Source organism: the organism of the source record quoted next, unplaced genomic scaffold, assembly GCF_019419815.1.
Source record: "Pyrus x bretschneideri cultivar Hongxiangsu unplaced genomic scaffold, Pyrus_bretschneideri_v1 Contig10, whole genome shotgun sequence".
Classification (NCBI taxonomy): Eukaryota; Viridiplantae; Streptophyta; class Magnoliopsida; order Rosales; family Rosaceae; genus Pyrus; species Pyrus x bretschneideri.
In genome coordinates this window covers 2,336,992-2,354,291 of record NW_025999391.1, presented here as the reverse complement: position 1 = coordinate 2,354,291, position 17,300 = coordinate 2,336,992, and the positions used below count along the sequence as shown (strand labels likewise).

Below are 17,300 nucleotides of genomic sequence, written 5' to 3'. Positions count from 1 at the left end.
AAGCTTGTATTAGTTAAACTCCCATGTTAATAAGCCTAATGTACTTTTTTAATAGGTCATCATAAGTTTTTGAAATGACCGTGACATTTTTTTTTTTTTTACCAGCCATAGTTTTTAGGTTCATACCAAAAAGAAGTAGAGAACTTGTGAAAAGATGGTCAAAAGTTCAAACCAATTTATTTCTCTCTCACACACACACAGACAGACACAGATAGATATATATATATATATATATATATATATATATATATATATATATATATATATATATATATATTCGTATGAAAATATAAATAAATAAAATAATTTGTAAAAAGGAGATCACAAGTCCGAAATAATTATGAACACAAATATTTTGAAAGGAAAATTTTACAAAGTTAGGATGATAGTTTCAAAAAATTAATATGACAGATCGCTTAATATAGAGGTGTGTTATCTACACACCCTTTTTTATTTCTCACACACTCTTCTAATTTTCGATCATCGGATTAGATGAAATGAAGAAGATCAAATGATACAAATTAACAAAAATGTGTTAGAAGTTAAAAATAAAATGTGTGTGAATAGCATCCCTTAATATATTAGTTCACATGACATTTCAAAAAATTTCTTTAATTATGTCTTGAAGTAGAAAAGTTAATAGCTAGGGACCATGGCTATACTTACCTTAGGATTCAGGGCATAGAATGCAATGAAACTGGGGTAGGCTGTAACGACCCGTCCCCAAATATTACGGTTTTTTAATAATTTTAGAACGTGAAATTACTAAAAATGCCATTCGAGGCAAAAACGTTGACTTTTGTTGACTGCCTTGTTTGTCATGTAAGATCTATTACCTTGGCGTATTCTTGTAGTACTCATCGCTACTAACGCGTGGGCGCAAGCGGAATCAAATTTGGAGTTACGATGAACATTTTCCGGAATCACGAATATGATGGGCAATTTGGTTATTTTACATAGGAAGATATTTTGTGTGTGTTGTTTTGTGAGTTGTGGGGCCCATACCTCAATTCCCCTTCTTCCCTATGTCATCTCCCCAATCTTTGGAACTCTGTTTCTCTGTCTGTCTGTCTCTTTCTCTTCTTTCCTCCCTGAGTGAACACTCTCGAACTCTCTCCCTCCTTGTCTCCCTCTTCATCTCTACACTTTCTCCACCCTAAGTCACCCTACCCCAGTGACATTGTGATACTTTAACCCCATCATCACTAGCCATTCATGCGACATGAGACGATGGGACGAGCTCTAAGATCGCTAGTCATTTTCCCCTACACGTTAAGTCATTATTCTTCATCTCCAGCGACCTCTCGCTGTTGTTGACATAGGTAAGCTTCGGAAACATTCTAAACCTTATCCTCTTATTCTCATGGTTCATTTTTTATCGTGTTTGGGTGTTTTGAACAACGGTATTGCACAAAAACAATGAGAGGAAAGTTCCTTAGATTTTTGGCCAAAAACCCTACTTTTGCAAGCATTTTCCTGCCAATCCTGACCTCAGCTCAACCTCATTTTGGTATGGCCATGTTCTTGATCTCCTAAGCTTCAATTTGACTTTTAATTCATGAAAAATAGTTAAGAATCGAGCTCGAACGGAGCTTGGGAAGTTTCTCTACCAAAATCCCAGGTCTAACCTTCTTCTTCGTTGGGTCTAGCGACCCACGAACCTAATCGGATCGACCTGATCCGCAACCTAAAACAGGCCCAAACCTTTGGGCCATGTAAACCAGGCCTAAATCCATAACGGATTAACCCTAACTCAAGCCTAACCCAGTAGATCTGACCCTGACCCAAACCCAGCTTCCTGGGCCGATGCATGGCCTGTGCGTGGAGCACACATGCCTCCGTTGGAGGTACTATGCTCCGTCGACGTTCACGGTGATGCCGACGACTTTTTCGGTGACTTATCTCAGCATGTGGCGATGCGTGAGGTGGTTAGTGGCCTTCCAGGTAACCATCTCGTGGCGGCGCGTCGGGGAACTCGAGGTCTCTCCTTAGGTTTTTCGATGTGCCGAATCCGAATCTGAATTCGTTTTCCGTTTTCTTAAATTTGATTGTTTTAGTAGAGTTTCATTAAATGGCTTCTATTTCTGCTTAAGTGCATCGGTGGGAAGCGACATCATTCTTTCTAGTTCGAGTGGCTCCCCGGCAATGGAATACTGTGAGTGGACCCTTTCTTAAATTGCATATTTTTATAAAATATTAGGTTTGCATGCATTGCATATTTCATGAATTGAGCATGTCTTATATCATGTTTTATGGATTTATATATTTATGGTTATGGAGAATTTATTAAATATTTATCATTTATCAAATTTATGTTTTATGAAACGTCGTGAATTATTGTATTTTCGTATATGCAATTATGTGGATTTACAAATATGATTTATCATGGAATTATGAGATGAGGCTTTGAGCTTTTGAAATTCAGATTTGATATGAGATTTTGAGATATGTTTTCGTTGCTTATCTGGTAGGATATCTTACAACACATCCACACAACACATGTATGTAGACATCTATGGCCATAGGACACAGTTGAGGACATTTATGCCATACCCTCAATTTTACTGGTAAAACCAATCTCGGACAGCTTCACTAGCCACATCTAGTGTCTGTGAGATGTTATATGTATATGTTTCTTCTCTGGTGTAGCCCAGAGTCATACAGCTTCGTTTTCAGGTGATGGGGCTTACCTTTTTTCTTCACTAGCGTAACCCAGTGTCATATAGCTTCACCTTTGGGTGATGGACAGGTTATGCCTTTGGGCGACTATAATACCCCTAGTGAGTACATCATTGATGAAATTTACGGATTTACGTTCGGGCAGCGATAGCACCATTATTGAGCATTGTTTTACGCGTACATGTTTTACGAATATTTTTATGGCATGCTAGAGTTTTCAGAAAACCTACTATGTAGTACTATATATATATATGTTTTCAAAACAGGGGGTTAGTATGTTCATAAAGAAAATGGTTTTCTTATTATCAGTACTATTATTATAAACTTTGGTCCACTCACTCTTTTGGTTTTGCACCCCTTTCAGGATTTAGATTCGAGGCACACGATCCCAGCATTAAGGCATTTCTGTTTTGGCATCTTCGAGTCTCCTTTGTGTAGGACCCTTCCTCGAATCATACCTTTTTATAATAAAATTTTCACATTATTCTTGGTTAGTTGTATATTCTGAACATAGTTTTGCATTAGTATATTTCTTTATGATCACATATTTTAATTAGTATGCATGTTAAAAATGGCTTCGTCACCCTTGGGTGTCGGCCAACACGTGCCTATCCTGGTATTTTGTTATATCGGGATTAAAGCGTGTCAGTTTGGTATCAGGGCATGGTTTGTTCAGAGCATACTTAGGATATTCTCCTACTGTAGTGGTGTGTTGGCATTGATATCATTTGGATGTCACGGCTTTTGTTTATTGATGTCCTTCAACACGGTTGTGCAATCCTCATTCTGCTTGAATGGTCACATCCTATTTGAAGCTTAAGAAATTCATGTTGGGATTGTGCCTCAAGTTAGAAGTAACTAATTGATGAATGACTTTCAACATCGGATTGATACTCTGCGTTATGCGTTCCCTAGGAATGGCGGGCAGAGTCGGTTCTACATAGAAGTGGCGTGAATTAGAAGAAACCTTAGTAGGATGAAGACTAGTTGGGATCAGTTGAAGGTCAGAAATGATGATGATCCTTTGCGACATGTGTTCCTTAGGAATGGTGGCAGAGGCATACCTATTGGGAAATCACTTATGACATCCGAAGTTCGTGGTGGAGAAAATTAAGGAAGCACCAGTTGTAGGCGAACTTAGTAGGTATCTGTAGGGTAAACCGAATCAGTTTCCTCGGATTTGTTGGTTCCACTAAGGGAATTCATGTGGACCCCCATGAAATTTCTCAACGATTGTTTCACTGATAATATCCTTGTCTTCTCCAACCATGAGGTCAGTTTATTAAACATCAACAACTAGTTATATACCGAATTCCTCAAATGTCGACCCTTCTTAAATTTCGTACCTCCTTGGGAAAAGTGAGCGTAGCAGAAGATATCCTTACCAAATCCAAAGTTGTGATAGTTGGAAATCGAAAATCCTCTCAAGGATCGTGAATTATGAAATATCATTGGTCTTGTCGACTTCTATCGACAGTTGCCATTGATTCTTTGACCATAACCTAAACCCTCATCTTTGGCTTGGAAACAAGTTAGTTTTGTTTGAGATATTGTCTCACTCTACCATTGTTTTTACACTCTTCGATGACACCAATAAATTTCGAATCCGATTGTAATGTCCACTGAATGATTTTTCGTGCGCTAATGCAGCCTGATCCAGTAACGTTTATGTCTCTTGACGGTTGGATGTTGAAATACAATGTAAAGTTAAACTTATACACAAAAGTGCCCGCAAATAAAATTATTCGAGAAATCTCTAAAATGAAGCTTAAGTGAAGATAATGGTATGTCTGTGGGCGTTCTACAGATTCTTGGTTCACTATGGCTTACATTAGCCAACAAGGACCTGAGGCTTAATGTTTTGGTCCCAAGAATTAACAAAACGAACGAAACATAGACCTAGTCCAAGTTAAGAGGATAAAAAGATAAGAGCAAATTAATCATGATAAACAAATCAGCAGTTGGCTGGCCCTCTCAGTTTCTATCTTGACCCAAAATTTAAGACTGCATGTTATGACCATACAGTGAAATATACCTAATAATTAATATAATATGGCCGCCAACGTATAGTTTTAATTATAGGGTTGTTAGTTGCTTGTTGTATAAACATTAATCTTGTCGTATCTTTTTCCAGTGGATGAGAGCAATGATTAGTACCCAAATATAAACTAATATTAGGTCAAAAAACTTGTACTGAAAATTCAATTTCCAGCTGTGTATGATAGTACCAAAATCTATCCAATGACTCACTGGATGGAGGTCTCTATATATAGAGACTAGACTAGAGTACTGGTCAATGTAAGTGGCTAGCTATATTTTTGGTGAGAAATTAAGGGAGAGGAAAAGCTAGAAGAACTAGCAAGTGAGTACTTGAAACAAAATGTCTGAAACGGGGGGCAGTGAGATAAGAACAGCCCCAATAACACCGCAGCCGCCTAAAGCACCCACAGAAGATCCTCCGGCATCTATGTCTCGAGCAGCATCTGTGGCTCGGGTACCACCACTGGTGATCCCGGCTCCAACCGCCATGACCAACGGTGGCGGTGACCAGATAACATTGAAAACCCCAAAAGCTTTAACTCCGAAATCTCGTACTCCACGGTTCATGACACCAATAGGAAGCCCCATTAGGAGGGCTCTCCACCTCACAAGGCTTGACCCTCAGGATGCTTGGCTTCCAATCACTGAGTCTAGAAACGGTAACGCTTACTATGCTGCTTTCCATACTCTCTGCTCTGGCATCGGAATTCAATCTCTTGTTCTTCCTGTGGCCTTCACTTATCTTGGGTGGTAAGTCAACAATGTATATGTTATGAAAAAAATTTCAATTCATTTAACAACTTTTTTTTTCAATTAATTTAATAAATAAAAGTTTGTTAACTTAATAATATTACTTTTCAGTGTCCTATATTATGATACTTTTTAAAATATTTGTTTTGGTTAATTACCGCAGGACATGGGGTGTTATATGCATGACTTTGGCATTCATATGGCAACTGTATACTTTATACTTGCTGGTCCAGCTTCATGAATCTCCTGAAACAGGCATACGTTTTTGTAGATACATTCAACTGTGCAATGCAACTTTTGGTAAGAACTACCGTTTGATATGTTTAAGCTAAATGCTAAGAAATTTTACAATCCCAATATATTCAGAAGTAACTTTTCCTAAACCATCCAATTTTCTCTCTTTATCAGGCGAGAAGATATCAAAGTTTTTAGCCTTGTTCCCGATTTTGTACCTATCGGGCGGCACGTGTGTGGCACTGATCGTCCTTGGAGGAGCAACATCAAAGTCGTTCTTCCAAATTGTGTGTGGAGCTACATGCACTGCAAAGCCATTGACACCAGCAGAGTGGTACTTGGTGTTTACATGCGCCGCAGCGATCCTGTCTCAGCTGCCAAACTTGAACTCCATCGCCGGAGTATCTCTTGTTGGTGCCATAACAGCTATTGGCTACTGCACAATCATATGGGTTGTGTCCGTGGATAAGGGTAGACTTCCTCATGTGTCTTATGATCCCTTGAAATCCAACAAAAAATTCATTCACTTTTTTGATGTTCTAAATGCACTTGGAATGATTGCCTTTGCCTTCAGAGGCCACAACCTTATACTTGAGATTCAGGTATGTCCATTAATCTCACAAATTCAACTGTATAGTAGTGTTATTAATTAGTACTCTTGTTAAATATTACAGATATATATATATGACTGTTTGTCTGTGAAACATGATTAATTTAGTGTCCTCTTTCAAATTTATATCTTATTTTAACATTTTTAATAAAATCACTATTGTTTCGCTTCAAAATAAAGAAAATTGATTTAGAACTCGAGTCATTCATTTTTCTCCTTAATTAATAATTACTATTTGTTTTAGTAGTATAGAGTTTCCACTTTGTAGAAGATGTTGAGTTCATATATCATATAAAAGAGTTTTTTGGAAAAAAAAAAAATCATATAAAAAGTTCATAAGATTCATGATACATTGCGGGACCTATACATCTCATGACGAGAGAGGGTGGGGATACAAAGAATTGGAAGTTCCTAGCATATCTTATTCTTTTGGTTCAATATATTTTAAAATAGTATATACTAATTAGTCTAGAGTCAAACAAGTGGATATATTTAAATTTCTTTTGTTCCAAATCTTCCTAGTGTACCCATGTGAACAAATTATTCTAAGTCATGATCATCCAACTTTTAAGTTAATAGCAATCTTATATGGTGTGGTGATGAAACTTCAACTTCAATTGAATTTTTTTTTTTAAGCAAATGATACGCCAAATATTTTGTAAATATAAAACAACCGACAAGAAATGTCTTTACTGATGTTCATATATGTTATGCTGACTTTGAGCGAATGATGTTGAAATTGCAACTTGATCGAATAGGAGTTCTGACTAATTGAGGTTTTCTCTTCCATTACAGTCCACAATGCCATCCAATGAAAAACATCCATCACGCGTGCCAATGTGGAGGGGTGTCCTAATTTCATACACTCTCATAGCAATGTGCCTTTTCCCCCTTGCAATTGGAGGGTACTGGGCATATGGTCAAATGGTACGGTATCTAACTTATCTAAGTTCAACTTTATTATTGTCTAAAAACAAACTGTTCAAACATATGACATTTAATTTTCCCTCGTCTACCATGTTATATTACCAGATTATTCATTTGAATAATTAAAATTAAAAGTCTGACAACATATATATAATATGTCAAATATTTACTACAAGAAGATTAACTAATTGTGACAATACTAATGGTTTATAGATACCACATCAAGGAGGCATGTTCGCAGCCTTGTTCGGCTTCCATATGCGTGACACATCCCGACTGGTTCTAGGACTAGCAAGTTTGTTTGTCGTAGTCAATGCTTTGAGCTCGTTCCAGATCTATGGCATGCCGATGTTCGACGAGATGGAGTCACATTACACTAGAAGGTTTAAGAAGGCAGCTCCATGGTGGCTTAGGGCCATCATGAGAGCTATGTTTACTTATGGATGCTACTTCATAGCTGTGGCCATACCCTTCTTGGGAAGCATAGCAGGTTTGCTAGGAGGGATTTCATTGCCAGTGACATTAGCTTATCCATGTTTCATGTGGCTAAAGATGAAGAAACCCAAGAAGTACGGTCTAAGTTGGTGGGTAAATTGGGTATTAGGGGTTGTGGGAATACTTCTAAGTATACTGTTGATTGCTGCTGGTGTTTATGTTGTAATTGACACTGGTATTACGGTTAGCTTTTTCAAGCCTCAGTGATTCAAAAGCAATGTCAACTGATGATATGTTGTGTCCACTATTGTAAACTGCAGTAACTTATTATTTTCTCTTGAGCCAAAAGCTTAAGTGGCTAGCATACGTAGGTTTGGTGTGGATGTTTAAAAAAGAAATGAATATTAGAGTGAATTTGTTTGCACATAATCAAGGCCAATGCACACTACTTATGTACTTGGAAATTTGGGCATAATTATTACAAACTAAACACGAATTGGTAAATTTCACAAGTGTCCAATTTCGCCATCTTTGAGTCAAAAATAAAAAATTATGCCATAAGCATATTCTTTTTTAGTTACATTAAAAAAATCAACTTCTGAATCCTAACCTATTACCACTTGAGCCAACTTCGAGAACTTGTTCGATTAGTATGTTTAATCAACTAGATCCTCAAACTGGCACACGAGACGTGAAACAAAATTCCAACGGCAGCTTCTTACTCCACCCAACAATTTGTTATGGCTCATAATCTGTTGGAGTGGAGGATCTTAACTAGGGTTTTGAACCTTTGGGATTTTGGTTACTGCCAACCTCATCTAAACAGATTTCGATTAACTTTTTTCACCAAAAGAAGCTGCTACTACTAGTTATGAAAGATGAGAACTACATAAACTTACAAAATCACTAATCCAAGGACATAAGATTGTAATCATATAGTTATAAGGCACACCATGACTAACCCTTCTTTTCTTTGTTGAGATTTTCTTTCTTAATGGGTTTGAACATCATCTTCATATACAAGGAAAGGGATCCTCTCCAGATTCCTTCCTCCTAATCCACGAAGTCCAAGGATCCAGGTCATTGAAATTTGATCCAAGACATGATTGGCAGCATTTGTGCTTCCAAGACTTTAAGTCTGTGAATGAATATAATTCTAAAGTTTGTCGAATCCGATCACTTCTCAAGTTTTGTAATGAAATTTTGACCAAAGAAGATCTCCTAGAGAATACCTATTCGACCTTCTCTGCTACTAATATTGTCCTGCAACAACAATATAGATCTCAGAAGTTCACTAAGTTTTCGGATTTGATCTCTGTTTTACTTCTCGTTGAAAAGCAGAATCAGTTGTTGATGAAGCACACTATAGCACAAACCAATGCCCAAAATGCCACAAGAGGTGTGGTTAAGGAGGCCAAAAGCCACCCTGTCCAGGTTAACAGAGCCACGACCCATCTAAGGGAAAGAAACGCCCTAACCTCACTCCCAAGGCCCCAAGCTTCAAGAATAAAGGCAAAGCACCTGAAATCATGGATTCAGATATGTGTTATCGCTATGGTTCAAAATACCATTGGTCCCGTGTTTGTCGAGCTCCCCAGAAGGTTGTAGCTGAGAGTTCGAAAATGGAGGTTTCTGACTTTCAAGAGGCCGTTACCCTTATGGAAGATTAGAATCTTAGACATAAACTATTTTTCTAGTTGAAATAAGACAATGGGGCCGAATTCCACAGTAGTGGCCGACCCCCCCCCCCTTTGTTTTCTGGTTAATTTTGAACAATTTTCCCTTATGTTTGGATTATTTGTTGGTGATTTGTTTTTTAGATATTAAGTTTTTAATTAATTTATGTCCTTGAATACATAAAATTATTTTGAATGGATATTCTTTTTAATAACTTTTATGCATGTGACCAATTCAATTTAATTTTTTATTCTAGGTATGACTAGTGGGGAAGTTAGTTGTCGGGCAAATAGTGCAACCATGCACACCGTTTTGCATGAACGCATCTATTTCACTAACTTCATACCTAAGAATGCATCTCTGACAACCCTCTCAGGCCCATCCAACCTAATCGAATTATACGATAAGGCACATATAATGTTGTCCAATGGTGCAATCTTGACCATTGATGAGGCACTTTATTCTCCGCGTTCTGGGAGAACGTTTATTGAGTTTTAAGGACATTAGAGATAACAATTACCAAGTTGAAACCTATGTAGAAAACGGAGTTGAATTTTTGTGCATAACTTCCTACGAATATGGCCAGAAACGTATTCTAGAGAAGATGGAGCGTATCCTGAGTGGTCTGTATACTATGACCATATGCCCTATAAATAGCCAATATGTGGCTGGCCCTACCTCTAGGACTACACACAAAATTACACTTTGGCATGATCGTTTGCGACACCCTAGACGAATAGCAATGCGTCGTATCCTCAAATCATCACACGGGCATCCACTAACCCAAAGCTTAGGTTCTATTCAAGGAATCGCATGTCAAACATATTCAATGGGAAAGCTTATTACTAAGCCTTTTTATGACAAGATTCGTTCGAATTCTCCCATTTTTCTACAAAGGATTCAAGGGGACATTTGTGAACCGATTCACCCTCTATGCAGACTATTTAGATATTTTATGGTTTTGGTTGACGCTTCTACATGTTGGTCACACGTGTGCTTGTTGTCCACAAGGAACGCTACATTCTCCAAATTGTTGGCTCAAGTTATCAAGTTCAGGGCTCACCACCCTCATTATCCAATCAAATATATTCGATTGGATAATGTTGGAGAATTCATATCTAAAAATTTTGATGACTATTGCATGTCAGTTGGGGTTGAAGTTGAAAATCCAGTACCCCATGTTCACACCCAGAACGGTCTGCTAGATGCATTCATTAAGCGCTTACAAATGATTGCTCGATCCTACCAAGATCTTGATCATTGCTTGGGGCCATGCAATATTGCAAGTAGCCATGTTGGTCCACCTGAGGGCTATTGCATCCCAACCATATACCGTTCTTCAGTTGGTTACCGCATACGAACCCAACATATCGCATCTGTGCATTTTTTGTCGTGCCGTCTATGTGCCGATTTCATTGACCTTACGTATAAAAAATAGGGCCTCATCAAAAGATGGCAATTTATATAAGATATAATTCTCCTTCGATCATTCGTTACTTAGAACCTTTGACAGACGATCTATTTACTGCTCATTTCACAAATTGTCACTTTTATGAGACAGTCTTCTTGTCGTTAGGGAGAGATAAGAACGTCAACGTTCATGATGAATGACGCGAATTATCGTGGACGACTCCCACTTTGTCTCATTTAGATCTCTACACCACTCAGTCTGAAACTGAAGTACAGCGCATATTAAATCTTTAGAGCATAACCAATCTAACACCAATGACAAGATCACATATTCTAGCTGCGAATGTACCTGCAAAGATGGATGTACCAAATGTACGACGAACTTCCCTCCTGGAGACCCGGGACGCCAACTTTGGTGATCCACGTATATTAATGGCTAGCTAATCATTTGTCCCTACACAAAAGCATGGCGAACCTCTTGGTTCAAAGGATTCACACCCCAGAAGAGGAAACCCATGGCACAAGCCCCTAGAGAGCCTACCGTGAATCTGAATGTTGCTTATTCATTCTATCCAACTCATGAGGAAATTCTAGATTACGGAAGCGTCCTTGAAGAGACGAATCCACTTCGCGAGAATCATGAGATTTCGGTCTATTATGCTAGCTTAGATGATGTGTGGTGTAGAAATGAGATGATCGTCGACGATGCATTAACATATGCAGTAGCTACTGAGATCATATTGAGCGATGACATTGAATCTCGTTCCGTTGATGAATGTCAACGTAGAACCGATTAGTCAAACTGGAAACAAGCAATCCAAGTCGAACTCAATTCGCTTGCGAAATGTAAGGTATTTGGACTTGTAGCTCCTACTCCTCCACATGTGAAGCTCATTGGCTACAAGTGGGTTTTAGTTTGGAAACCTAATTAGAAGAAAGAAATTATGCTTTACAAAGCTCGTCTTGTTGTGCAAGGCTTCTCACAACGCCCTGGGATTAACTGTGACAAAACTTTTCGCTACCTTATCAATTTGGTAGTTTTCAAAAAACTGAGTATGCAACTGATGGATGTAGTAACTACGTATCTCTATGGGGATCTTAATACGAAAATTTATATGAAAGTTCCATAAGGACTTACATTGACTGGATCAAATATTTCCAAACCTCGGAACACGCTCTCAATTCAGCTGAGGCATTCACTCTACAATTTGAAGCAATCCAAAAGAATGTGGTATAACCGTTTGAGTGAGTATTTCACTAGTCATGGATATATGAACAACGAACTATGCCCTTGTGTGTTCATTAAGAAGCCACATTCTGGTTTTACGATAGTTGTAGTACATGTCGATGACATGAACCTTATCGAAACTCCTAAAGAGCTCGCGAGAACTGCCACACACTTGAAGTCGGAATTTGAGAGGAAAGATCTAGGAAAGACTCGATACTGTCTCGATATAGAGATAGAGCACTGTTCGAATGAAATCTTAGTACATCAATCGAACTACACGAGAAAGTGTTGCACCACTTTAACGAGGATAAAGCAAAGCCTTCGAGTACTCATATGGTCGTTTGATTGCTAGATGCAAAACGAGATCCCTTCCATTCGAAAAAAGATGATGAAGAGATTTTAGAGCCTGAAGTTCCTTATCTAAGTGCGATCTACGCTTTATTGTACTTAGCTCAATGCGATAGACCCTACATCTTTTTCGCTGTTAATCTTTTGGCAAGATATAGTAATGTACCAACACACAGACACTAGACTGGCATCAAAGACATATTTCGCTACCTTAAGGGTACTACGGATTTAGGCTTGTTCTATCCCTACGGATCCTCGAGTGATGCCGCACCTCCTCCCCCGCTTCTCGAGTCGATTCTCGCCTTGTTAGTTATGTTGACGCAAAATACTTATCTGATCCGCACAAGGCACGCTCTTAAATGGGTTATGTCTTTACTGTTTGAGAAACAGCAATCTCTTAGAGGGTCAACTAAACAGACATTAGTTGCCACCTCATCTAACCATGCTGAAATTCTCTCCTTACATGAAGCAACTCGGGAATGCTTTTGGTTGAAAGCAGTTGCGGGCCATATTAGAAGCCCCTGCGATCTTTACCCTATCGTGGATGTCTCGATGACGATCTATGAAGACAACGCAACATGCATCGAATAGTTCAAGAAGGGTTACATCAAAGGAGACAACACCAAGCACATTGTGCCAAAGTTCTTCTTCTCACATCAACAACAAGAGCATCAAAAAATTGAAGTCATGCAATTCCGTTCATAAGATAATATGGTTGACCTCTTCACCAAATCACTACTGAAGGCGACGTTTCAGAAGCTTGTTCAAGGAATTGGTAAGCGTAAACTTTCTGAGTTGCAACATTGCCATTTCTCTTTGAAATTATGTCAAACTTAGGGGGAGTATCCTAAATAATATTTGCTTGATCTTAATGTACTCTTTTTCCCTACGATTAGGAGCATTTTTTCCACTGGGTTTTTACTACCTAACTAGGCTTGAACAAGGCATCCACCTTGCGCTGACCATATCCATAATGATGTCCTGTAGACGCTTTATTTGACTTTGCATTGCTCCCGCATTTTTCCTTAGATTATGGATTTTATCCCTACTCAAGTTTTTGCCATAGTCTTTTTGTTTTTAAGTGAGACTTACTTCTTTATGCAAGTTCCTACCTTATTGAGAATAACGTTGTTCCTAGAATCAGTGCCGATAAGTTGACTTCCTCAACTTCAACATGATGCTGAATCTACCTTGAGTATTTACATACTCAAGGGGGGAGTGTTATGAACTTTCCTAGTTTAAGTGTGATTGTGTGAATCTTAGATTAGATTTGATTCTAGTTATTCTTTCCTAGATGGACTTGTATTCCTTAGGGATGAATGAATTCTTCTCTCTTATTACTATAAATAAAGGTACTATGTAGGAGGGAATAACATACACATTCTCCTACAATTCTACAAACACATCTCTCTCTACAATCTCTCCTTGCCGCCTGCCCCCTTCTCTTAGTCAGATAAAATAGGTTACAACATAAGTGAATTTATACGAGAAACGTCAATAATATGCCTAACAAGTATATCTATATGAGAAATGTTGATAATATGCCTACTAATAGTGGCCCGGAATGCATGATAAACATGTATGAAATATTATACTAATTTATCTATATATATATATATATATATATTAATGTACCTATATTTTGTAGATTCACTAATGTAAATAATAAAATATATTTTATATGAGAAATTCAATAGTATGCCTAATAAGTATATTTATATGAGAAATATCAATAATATGCCTACTAATAGAGGCTTGGGATGCATGATAAACATGTATGAAATATTATACTAATTTACCTATATTTTTGTAGATTCACTAATTTAAATGATAAATACATTTTATATGAGAAATATTAACAATATGCCACCTAATAGATGCTCAGGATTCATGATAGACATGTATGAAATGTTATACTAATTTACATATATGAATTGATTTACCTATATTTTCCAAATCCAAAAATTTGATAACAATTGCATTGTTTTTCAAAATGACCAAAACTATTACTAGTAAAAATAGGTACATATTTTTGCATATTTTAAAAATTTACCTATAATTTACCTATATTTTAAAAATTCAATAATTTAACTACATTCTTTTGTTACAAGCTAATTTATCTGCATATTTTGAGTGCATATTAATTCACCAATCCACTTATTAGTTTATATATACAAATAATACTATCATATAATTTACTTATAATATCCAAAGTAATTATATACATTTTTTTCTTTACCATATCTGACACACCCCGACCTAAATCGATGCATGTTGGCCGTCATGTGATGGTGACGTAGCTATGTGCGCAAGACAAGTAAATAAGTGCGGGAAGAAGTGTTAGAGTGTAGATACACATAGTCAGAGCGTAGGTGGTATGAAAGAAAACCCTACATTGATGGATGTCTGTCAGAACCGCCGTAGAGTCCTCGTGAGCCACCAACATGCAGTTCCATCTAGAACCTGGAGGGGCGCAAAACAGAAAATGTGAGTGGGTAAAAAGAAAGCTTTTCAAAATCATTTCTCTTTCCAAAAGTAATAACCCCTTACCGTAAAACTCGTATAGTTTCCTAGAAAATAAAAATACGTACATATATAAAAATTACGCTCCAGAGTAGTGAAAATCAAATATATGCCATGTCAAGTATCCCAATATGGAAATAAGTAGCCAGGTGAAATAAATCAACGTAAAATGATATGTCAGCCGGAGTCACCTAACGTGACCTGTACAGCTGAACCTATAGCTCATCAAATATGCATGCACACGAGTCGGAACCACCTATTGTGGTATGTACGACAGGGCTGGGTGCAAATAAGTACACTCAAGTGTTACGATCATGTGAAGGCTATGCGAATAATCGCGGATCACCTATGAGTCGGAACCACCTAATGTAGTCTATACGACAGGGCTATGCACCAAACTTGGATCCAAGGTGAACGTGTAGTGCGGGAAGTGAACATCATGTGAAGGACTGTGCCCTGGCCACAAGCGTGAGCACTAGCACTGGGGTGCAGGATAATGAGCTCTAAATGCATCTACATATAACCACAAACAATGCATCCACTATCATCAATATATACTCACCTGAAGCTTACCTGGGCGTCCGCAACATCAAGCAACAATATGCATATCTATACTAATGCATACTCTAAAGCATAATGCAATTGACATGGCATTTAAAACGTAATTTCAATTAAAACAAATTTCTGGGAAAACGCAAAGCATATATATGTATATAGAGAAAACCAAAAGCCCATTCACTAGTATGTAGCTGGATCGTAACCCCCGAGTCTCGCCTGACTGTGCTTGTCCTTTGGAAACCTCTCACCTATATGTGAAATCACTATTTTAACATTAATCTTACGTACATAACCAAACCCATGTAATAACTTCTCATACGTTGCTCAATTGGGGTGTTTGAATATACCATCGTGGCCTACTCAACACCATGAGCATCCTTATATTTTTAGAATAATTTTCCGACCTCCCACGTACCCTCACGCGCCGGCCAAGGCACGACCATACGCGCCTGCCACGCGTATGCACATGCCTGGCACACAAACGGAATTTTAAACGCCATTAGGGAATATTCTGCTAAATAATATAATATTTCTTTAACTGTACCTGACGCCATTAGTAAATTCCATCAAAGTTATTTTTGGAATATTCCATTTTTTCCTTGGTGGTTTGCCGGATTCCGACACCGATCGCTATTGCGTCGCCGGAAACTGGAAAAATTTCAAATTTAAATAGCTCACTCAAATCTCAACCAAACTTCACAAACTTCACATGGATTTGAAGCCCTAAACGAGTAGAACATGTTCTTACCACTTTGAAGTCCTAAAATCGACGGAAAAAAGTCAGAAAATCCTTCGATATTCTGGTCAAAACTGCAACTCGAGGAACTAACCTATCCCGACGTCCAAACCCTTCCAAAACTTCTCTATGATCTATGTGAAGTTTTTTTTAAACTCCCTTAAGCCCTAAAACTCCGTGAAACGTCCACGATCACGATGAAGTAGCAGAGCACCTTGCCGGAGCTCTCAAGTTCCCGAGTTTTTGAGGTTCTTTCACAAAACTAAGGGTATGATTAGGTTCCTGACTTTGCAAGGAACTCGAAAGTGACCTTCATTAGTTCGATCTGTGCAAGATGAAGATGGTTAGGTGTGTGTGTGTACGGACTGTACGAACGAAGGAAAGATCGAGATAAAGGATGATGGTATGTACGTGTATGTGAGTGTGTGCGTGTGGTCTGCATTGGGCATAGATAAAAGGGATCTTAAGCCTTAATTGGGCTGCATGTTTAGGGCTAACAACTGACCCCAAAACAATCCTAAAATTCTAATTGGACACAAGAAAGTAGGAGGTGTGGTGATTGGTCCATTTCCTTAGCCCAATTACACAATCGTTTATTCGTAACATTTTCATTACGAACCCAACTCAGCCCTAAATCACGTCAACACTCTCGTGACATCGAGTATGATATAATTACGTCAACAGGAAAATAATTAGAAACCATATACGTACATTCACGTCACTACTACTCGAGGGTATAATCGTCATTTTCATACATTCGAGGATAAAATATATATTAATTCGGGATGGGTCGTCAGAACCTACCCCCTTAATAAAATTTTGTCCTTGAAATTTCTATATACTAACATAACAAACCACTAATATCCATAAAATAAGTGTGGATACATATCTCGCATATGATCCTCCGTTTCCTAAGTGGGTGTGCCAAGCACATGCCTGCACGTGGCCAGCGCGTGAGGAAATTTTAAATCTTCCTTCTCCGATGGTTCACTGGATTCTAGCGCCGATCAACGCTGCGTCGCCGAAAACTGGAAAAATTTCAAATTTAAATATCTCACTCAAATCTCAACTAAACTTCACAAACTCTATATGGACTTGAAGTCTTGAACGAGTAGAACATGTTCTTACCACTTTGAAGTCCTAAA

General features: G+C 38.0%; 1 protein-coding gene across 1 annotated transcript; it reads left to right on the top strand.

The window, feature by feature from the left end:
• Positions 1-4,979: 4,979 nt before the first annotated feature.
• LOC125480725 (lysine histidine transporter-like 8) lies at positions 4,980-8,099 on the top strand. Its single transcript, XM_048591800.1, has 5 exons — positions 4,980-5,469; positions 5,633-5,769; positions 5,878-6,305; positions 7,109-7,240; positions 7,454-8,099. The coding sequence occupies exons 1-5, from the start codon at positions 5,060-5,062 to the stop codon at positions 7,940-7,942; spliced, it is 1,596 nt and encodes a 531-aa protein (XP_048447757.1). The 5' UTR covers positions 4,980-5,059; the 3' UTR covers positions 7,943-8,099.
• The last annotated feature ends 9,201 nt before the right edge of the window (positions 8,100-17,300 follow it).

Coding starts and splice junctions, on each gene's coding strand:
- LOC125480725 (XM_048591800.1), top strand. CDS start 5,060: ATGTCTGAAACGGGGGGCAGTGAGATAAGAACAGCCCCAATAACACCG. Junction 5,770..5,877: donor ACTGTGCAATGCAACTTTTG/GTAAGAACTACC, acceptor TCTCTTTATCAG/GCGAGAAGATATCAAAGTTT. Junction 6,306..7,108: donor ACCTTATACTTGAGATTCAG/GTATGTCCATTA, acceptor CTTCCATTACAG/TCCACAATGCCATCCAATGA.